This window comes from Balaenoptera ricei, chromosome 11, assembly GCF_028023285.1.
Source record: "Balaenoptera ricei isolate mBalRic1 chromosome 11, mBalRic1.hap2, whole genome shotgun sequence".
Lineage (NCBI taxonomy): Eukaryota > Metazoa > Chordata > Mammalia > Artiodactyla > Balaenopteridae > Balaenoptera > Balaenoptera ricei.
The window spans coordinates 54,838,621-54,847,366 of NC_082649.1; the positions used below are offsets into that span (position 1 = coordinate 54,838,621).

Sequence of the window (8,746 nt, forward strand, 5' to 3'; positions counted from 1 at the left end):
GTTTTTAAGCCACAAAACTGAAATTTTGGGCTTCCCTGGTGGCGCAGTGGTTAAGAATCTGCCTGCCAATGCAGGGGACACGGGTTCGAGCCCTGGTCTGGGAAGATCCCACATGCCGCGGAGCGACTAAGCCCGTGAGCCACAACTACTGAGCCTGCGCGTCTGGAGCCTGTGCTCCACAACGGGAGAGGCCGCGATAGTGAGAGGCCCGCGCACCGCGATGAAGAGTGGCCCCCGCTCGCCGCAACTAGAGAAAGCCCTCGCACAGAAACGAAGACCCAACACAGCCATAAATAAACAAATAAATAAATAAATTTATTAAAAAAAAAAAAAAACTGAAATTTTTAAAAATGTATGGGGAATTCCCTGGTGGTCCAGTGATTAGGACTTGGGACTTTCACTGCCAAGGCCTGGATTCAACTCCTGGTCAGGGAACTAAGATCCTGCAAGCGGCATGGCATGGCCAAAAAAAAGAAAAAAATTATGAAATTTTATTAACCCCAAGAAGTCCCAGAACCCTTAGGGTCATTTTCCTATTCTTTCTTTCTTTCTCTCTCTCACTCCCTTTTTACCTCTGAATCACAAGTGGTTGAACATCTTTGAGTAATCTGACATCAATAAACTCACATGCAAGTTGTCATCTTGGCGACAAGAGTTTTAATTCAATATAATGTTTAATCTTCAAAATGATTTAAATCAGAAATGTTGTCAACCAACACTAGAGCTAAGTAATTGCATGCGATAGTAATTACCCCCAATTTAAGAATCACAACTGGGACTTCCTTGGCGGTCCAGTGGTTAAGAATCCGCGCTTCCACTGCAGGGGGCGAGGGTTTGATCCCTGGTGGGAGAACTAAGATCCTGAATGCCGCGCAGTACAGCCAAAAAAAAAAAAAAAAATCACAACTAAGAACTTTCCATGTAAAGGTTAGAAAGCCTGACAACAAGAGTTCTTGAAATCTAGGAAGGACATAAGCTTAATTCACAGTCATAGATTTTTTCCACCATAGGTGCAACAGAGAAAAGGCATGTATTATTCATAACAAGCATACTTCTGTAATGCTTCTTCTCTCATTAGGAAATACTGTAGGTATACAGGACTTTTTTTCCACACACAAATTAACTCAGCATCTAAGAAAATGAGTAAAAGAATGGGATAGAATAATTGGCAAGTGAACATGTATGCACAGATCAAATAAAACATGATGGCTTACAAATTTTGAAAACCTGAAGAGAAATATCAGGTTTTTATATAAATATATTAAAAAACTATTTCCCTCAAAAAAGGAGGGAAATAAATAACTTAAAGATACTGATAAATTCTAGGTAGGGCAAGGGGGACAAGACAGGAAGTATACCCAATATTTCCACTGCTAGACACATAACGAAGAACAATTATTGGACACACACAATATTCTTCCCTGCAGCTCTGCAGCCCAAAGGTATATGGCTATACTTGGTAGCCCTGCTGTCAGTCATTTAAGTAAATAAAAGCCCTGTTTGAAGTTATCAGAGCCAAACACTTTTGTGTGTGTGTACACAGTTTTACTATATGAGGTTTCCAGGAATGCAGCCAGCAGATAAATCAAGTGTGCTTTCACACAATTTCACTGATTCTACAAATACTGAGAGCCTGCCATGGGTATAAATGCTGGAAGGTGGGTACATACAGTAGTGGGAATCTTAATAAATTCTAGTTCCTTCAATTTTCTCAGTGAAGTAGGAAGCAAGGCCATCAGCTGAAACTGATGATGGAAGCAGAACTACTGATAGGTCTGAGGGGAGAGGAACAGATGAAAGAATGAATGAACGAAGAAAATATAGGAAGATTGCCAGGCTCCAAACAGGACCCACTTGAATGTCAGGAATTTAAAATGAAATCAGTTAGAGGTTTTGTGTTTTTCTCCATCCACCTTCAGTTGCACTGGTGCAGGTGCAGGGTAGGTAGGGTTCGATTAACTAGGATTACATTTTATCAAATGAGAACCACAAAGGAAAAGTGAGGAGGGAGAAGAGAATTAAAAATGAATGTAAGGGTGTGATTGACTGACTAGGATATTTAAACTCAGACAAGAGGGATAATGGGACGGTTAAAACTTAAATGAATTGGATGTCACATGGGGTGGTCAATCTCTTTAAGATGGTATACTCAAAGAAATAAGGTTCAGAATTTATAGTCACAGAATATCACAACCACCAACAGTAATGCCGCTGGTGAAGTCTGAATAACGAGCAACCACATACCTGTAGTGGTCTGAATTGGCATTTATAGCAATATGTACTGATGCAGCCATCTGACTAGCATTATGTCTTCCTGGGTAGTCAGGCTGGCACATTTACATATTGAAACATTTTATCTCATTATAAATTATGTGTAATTTTCCTTTATAGTACAGTTAGGTCATTATTGGGATTTTTAAAAATGATGTGTATTGAGTATTATCTATAAATTTTATTTCAGGACTGTAAAGGGGGCATTAAAAGAAGGCACTGAATCTGACAGGGTTCAGAATCACCACCCTACAGAAACTCTCATGCACACATACAAGGTGACAATGCAAAAGGACAATGCGAACAGGAAAAAGTTAGAAACACCCTGGATGTCCTTCCTACATGGCAGGTAAAAGGAAGAGACAACATCCATATATACAGATAGACTTCAAACTAAAAAATAGTATATTGTAACAAATTGATGGCTTATAAGATATACAATCAAGGTGATGCTAACATTGAAAAGTATCATCCTTCAAGTGGCAAAAGGGCTGTGATTTTGGATTACAAGACTTGAAATCCTAGCACATTACTAGCCCAGCACTAGTTATAATATAAATGGTACTTACTGTTTTCTCCATTTTTAGAGTCAACTTGTTATAGTTGCAGATAGATAAAGTGAGAGTAGAGCTGACAAATGCTAGGATATTGAAGAGGTTTACAAAAGTACAGAAAAGGAAAGGAAAATCCTGATCTCCCTTGGTTTAAGTACTCCACCAATATACCAGGTCTAGGACTTATGCCAAGATACTTTTATCTTCTTTTCTACAAAATGAGGAAATAGTACTGACTTTCTAAGGCCACCTTAAAGATTAAAATGAGATAATGGAAATAAAGCACTTGAAACAATGCCTGATACTCACTAAGGACTCTTTAAATGGTGGGTATCATATTTAACTGCATTTTATAAGGGACACTTTATTGCTGTAGTACCATTTTAAAATTTGGGAACTCATGAAATCACAGGACTATCCTTACCAAAGTCAAACACCAGAGCATATATATTTTATATAATATACATACCTATTCCCACATTTTTAATCTTCAATTATGATTTCTCCACTGGGATGAAGACCCCAACCACCCATTTAACATCTCAACTTGGATGTCAAACGACCTTCTCAAACCTAACTTTTTACTTCCTTCACCCAACTTGTTTTCTCAGTCTTCCCCATTTCAGTAAATACTACCCTCTATTGGTGCTCAAGCAACGCAACTACCCCTAACTGCTCTCTCTCAATGCTCATATTCAATGCAAGAGGAGGTGCTATTGGCTTTACCACCAAGTCACATACCAAATCTTCCACTTCTCAGTACTGCCACTGCTACCAAACAAGCCTTAGCCACCATCGCTCTCCTTCTTTTGCTGCTTTACTGTCCACTGCCCACAAAGCAGCCAACCCTCTACATAAAAACATCCGCCAATTTAGAATAAAATCCTACAAAGCTCTTTCTACCTGCCTCCTCAACTTCACCTTTCTGAACACCTCCCTCACTTGTAAACTCTAGCCATGCTGGCCTTCTTTATGTTCCTCAACAGAACTAGGTTCTCTGCATTTGCAGTTTCCTCTCCCTAAAGGCATTCTTTATTCCTGTATTTCTTTCCTGTCTGTATTCAAATTTCACCTCACTTCCTTTACTTCCAAAATAGTCTCATCTTCCCCTCAGTCTTTCACATCAGTTGATTTACAAACACTTGTTACTTGAAACTATTCAATTTTTATACCTATCTGTCTCCATGACAGCAGTGATCTCACTCTTCCCTCCTTTAAATCACTCTCAGTGAGGTCTTCAATGACCAGCTATTTAAAATTCCAACATCTGCATCCTGCCCAACACTCCTATTCCCTTCGCTGCTTTTCTCCAAAGCATTTACCACCGTCTAACATACTACAGATTTTAGTTATCTTGTTTATTCCTCTGCCCTCATGAGAATCTAAGCACACAAAGGCAAGGATTTCTGTCTTTTTTTCACTATTGTATCCCAAGTGCCCAGAAGATTGTCTGCACATGGTAGGTCCTCAATTAATATCCAAATGAAGCTGAATGAATAAGCCTTTCTAGTCTTGTTTACAGCTGGGTCTTCAATATCTGGAATAATACCCAGCATATAAGTATAGTCACTCAAATTCACTGTTATTAAGAAACTCAAATTCTGAAGTACTATCAAATCCAAAGAAAAACTATATTTTGTTCAGCATAACTTGAAATTTAAGTACATTTCTATTTGTATGTATGTTCAAAAAATTCCATGATACACTTTTTTCAAAAGATTTAAATATTCATTGTATCTTGAGTAAAAAATGATGACCTAGCTTGGTAACTTAGTTTATAAATCCCAAATAAACTAATTAGAATGCCCTCTCCCTAACAATGTCAGAAAAGCTCTTATACTACAGAATTCATTAGAAAGGAGAGAACTAATGATCAAGGAGAGATCAGAATTAATGAATTAATGTCCTTGAGAAGGCAAGAGGGCATGGGATACACATGCCTTCATATCCATGTGGGGGAATTGGTAGAAGTGGGAAAGACAGATAATTTGTTCACTATAACAGAGAAGACAGAGTTATATGGGCACAGCTACAAGGAAGTATGTAGGTGAGGATGTGGGAGTTCTCTTAGGATTTCTGAAATTGTCTCAGGCTGCAGTATCTACTGAGGAGCATGGAGAGAATGTGTAGTAAAGAGATAAGAACTTGAGTCAGATCCCTGAAGGATTCTAACTCTTAGGGATCAGTTAAAGGAAAAACATAACACTGAGTAGAAGTAGTGCTTAGAGACAAAAAAGAAAAAACAGGATACTGTGGTATCACAGAAGCCAAAAATATGTTTCAAGAGATGGGACGACTTAACTGCCATTCACTGATGGTACACCTGAGGAGTGAAATGGCCCAAAGCCAATTCAACCACAGCCAGCGTAGAGGTGACACATCAACCTTCACTTGGGAAGGATAGCAAGCATTACCAAAGAGCCGACTTTCTACAGCAGCCTAGGCTGTAACACAAAATCAACTATCTTGAGTGTGTATGCTCTTCTTACAGGGTAAGTAAATTTAGCTTGTTTCTTCCAAAGAAATAAGACTAATCCCCTAAACAGTAATGACATATTCTAAAATATTAACTTTTCCCAAAGTTTTAAAAAATAATAAAGAGATAGTATATAATGGAGCACTGAGGTGGTTGATTCTCAAACTGTTTATTATTCTTGTAAAAAGTCAAACCCTTCCAAAACTCATATAAGTTTCACCATTAAATCTGCATAATAATTTTAGAGTTTGCTTTTCTTCTCCATGATGATAATGCTTTCAAAGTACAGCCTATTCGCTGGGTTTTAAGTATCTATTACTAAGAAGAATCACTTCATCCACAGGACGTTTGGGCCAACATTTTAAAGCAACACTGCCACCAGAAGACTAGAAGGAAAAGTTACTGTCAAAAACCACAGTTCAGGCTGATTACAGAATATTTACCTGGTCTCCCAACTTGGCTACATTACAACCTGCCTACTACCGGCTCTTCAGAAACACTCATTCCTTGCTGTACCTCATCCTTTTATTTTTTGTCAGCATCAGCTAACCTGCTACGGCACGGTTTCAAATCCGAGTCAGTTCTCAACTGCGGCAAAACAAAATGACAGCATTCAACTGCCTTCCGTCGGCCATAACGAAAAGCAAATAAACAATGCCATGAGGTCAGCATCTTTTCATTAGATTTAACAGTAAACTTAATCAGGCACGCTATTAAGCTCTAAAGATGCCTTAGACACGAAAAGCACAACCTTCCAGACACACACACACACACACACACTATATAAGAAAAAAAGAAACAGGCGATTAAGTAGGATAAAAATCACTAATGAACAGGGATTAACTTGACATCTTTCAACTTAAAATTTGTATCCTCATGTCCTACGTCTTGGTCTGGGTAGTGTTTACATAGGTACGTACAAATGTAAAACGTCTTCGAACCTTTTATGCATGTAAATGATCATTGATTTTTTAAAATACGTGATGAAGCATTATATCCTACTGCCAAGGAACTCCGCACGGTGCGGTGTCACGGAATCGCTGAATGTGTCACTGTTCACAATTGTGGAAAAAGTCGGTCGTGGTGGGAAGTCGGTCTCCGGCTCGAGTTCGGAGAGGCAGGCTCCCCGGTGGGGGCGCGTCGGGGGACCCCAAGTCCGCGAGGCGGTTCCGAGGTGCCCGGCGCCCCCCCCCGGGGGCTCGGCCGGCCGGCCTCGCACATCCGTGATTAAAGGGCCGACGGGGGAGGGCGTGCCCAGCCAGGCCGCGCCGCCGCCGCTTACCCGGTAGTTGCTCGAGCCCACCCAGCCGGTGAGAGCGTCGACCGTCCTGCCCAGACAGCCCAGGTCCTCCTCCAGGTCTGGGATGGCGCCGGGGACGCCGAGGTAGAGCAGCAGCTCCTGGCCGACCTGCAGGCGGCCGCCGACGTCCTTCTGCTGCACCTGGGCGCTGAAGTACTCCATGCAGCGGGGCTCCATGGCCGCGACCGCTCGCCCGCCTGTGAGGGACCAACTTTCGCCGAGCGCCGCCCAGCCGCCAGCGCGGGGCCCCACGGGAACGGGAGGGACGCGCTGGGTCCAGCCGAGGCGCGGCTCGCGGGGCGCGGCGGGTGCAGCGCCAGGCGCGGATCAGCCCCCAAACTAGTCAAACTCGGCGCCCCCCGCGCCCCAACCCGCTTCAGAGGCCGCGGCCGCCGGCGACGTCAGCGCGCGCGTGACGTCAGCGCGACGCCGGCGGGCGACCGCCTGTCCGCCTGTCCGGACTCTAGCTTCGCGGAGGAGGCGGGGGCGGAGGCGTAGGCGGGGGCGGAGGCGGGGGCGGGAACCCTTGGGGACAGTGGGACCTCTGCGGGGAATTGGGGTCGGACTGTGTTGGCCCCCCCGGGAAGCCGACAGTTCTCTGCAATCCGCCATCTCAGCAGCCTGCCCTCGCCCTGTAAAATCGAGGACACTTCCAGGTTTTCCTCCACTTGAAACCAATACTTGGGAAAGTTTCTGGTGCTTGGAATTCCACTTTCCCAGCCCCACTCCCGGTTTTTTGGGTTTGCTTTGTGGTGGTGGTGGTTGTTGTTTTACTTTGTAGAATACACTTCCTTATTTTAAAAAAAAACAACAAACACCATGACTCCTGCTTCTGGTTGGGTCACCATGTGATGCTTTTTTTTTTTTTACTAAGGTTTAATTTGCAGAGTAAAATGCTCAGATTTTAAGTGTTCAGTCCATGTGCTTTGGCAAATGTATTCACCAATGTGAAGAGCTACCATCCTAAAGAAGTTGGAGCACGTTTTCATCACCCTAGGAAGTTGGAGGAACATCCCAGTCAATAACCACTGCCTTGCCAAGCATTTCTAATCGGATTTCTATCACTGTAGCATAGGTTTCCCTGTTCTTTAATTTCACGTGACTTCACGCAGTTTGTACTCTTATTGACTCAGACTTCTTTCTTTCTTTAGCATATGTTTTAAGTCTGATCCAGTGCTGTTGGTGTGTCAGTAATCCCTTTTTATTGCTGAGTAGTATTCCATATATGGAAGAACCACAGTTCGTGACCCAGTCACCTGTTTATAGACAGTTGAGTTGTTTCATTTTTCAATTTTCCAGCTGTAACCAGCTATAACCATTAGTGTACAAGTCATTGTGCAGAGACAGGGTTTCATTTCTCTTGGGTAAATACCAAGGACTGAAATTACTAGGTCATATGAGAAGTGTATGTTTAACTTTAGAAGAAACTGCCATACTTTTCCAAAGTGGCTGGACCATATTACACTGCCACCAGAAGTACTCGGAAGTTCCAGTTGCTCCACATCCTCCACAATATTTGGTATGGTTGGGGTAATTAGTTTTAGCCATTTTAGTGTGTGTAAACTGGTCTATAATACATTCTATATGCACACTGGGGACTTCTCTGGCAGTCCAGTGGTTAGGACTCTGTGCTTCCCCTGCAGGAGGTGCTGGTTTGATCCTTAGTCAGGGAACTAAGACCCCGCATGCCCTGCGGTGTGGCCTAAAATAAATAAATAAATAAATAAATAAATAAATAAATAAAAATTAAAAAAAATAAATGCACATTGTGTTTAGCTTCCTGCCAATTATTTCCAGCCACAATTTAATAATTATTTTATGTATCTGTCTCCTCTATTACACAGAAAGCTCCAAGATCATTTGTGTTTTTCCTTGGATGGTGCTGGGCAAATAATGGGCACTCAATCAATTTAAGTTGAACAAGTGAATGAATGTAATGAAATGCTTGAAATGTTCACAGTAACAAAATAATAACAACAAAAACAATAATAACACACTCTCCAAATTCAAAAAAACCTCTCTTCTGTGTTTACTCTGAGGTTTTTTTCTATATTTCTCTGTTTCTCTTTGTATTGTGATGTAAAGTTTCTTCCATTTTTAATTGACTGTAATCTCCCTGCAATTAGGCCTCAATCAAGTAAACTG

At 41.9% G+C, this 8,746-nt stretch overlaps 1 protein-coding gene across 12 annotated transcripts in view; it reads right to left on the reverse strand.

Annotated features, from left to right (window-relative positions):
* The window catches only part of CLASP2 (cytoplasmic linker associated protein 2), a 178,236-nt gene extending 171,242 nt beyond the window's left edge, over positions 1-6,994 (reverse strand). For all 12 annotated transcript variants that reach the window (XM_059939097.1, XM_059939104.1, XM_059939101.1 and 9 more), the window contains exon 1: positions 6,584-6,994. In XM_059939097.1, coding sequence (XP_059795080.1) covers positions 6,584-6,778 — 195 coding nt within the window. In that variant the 5' untranslated portion in view covers positions 6,779-6,994. The remainder of the gene's footprint in view (positions 1-6,583) is intronic.
* Positions 6,995-8,746: the final 1,752 nt, after the last annotated feature.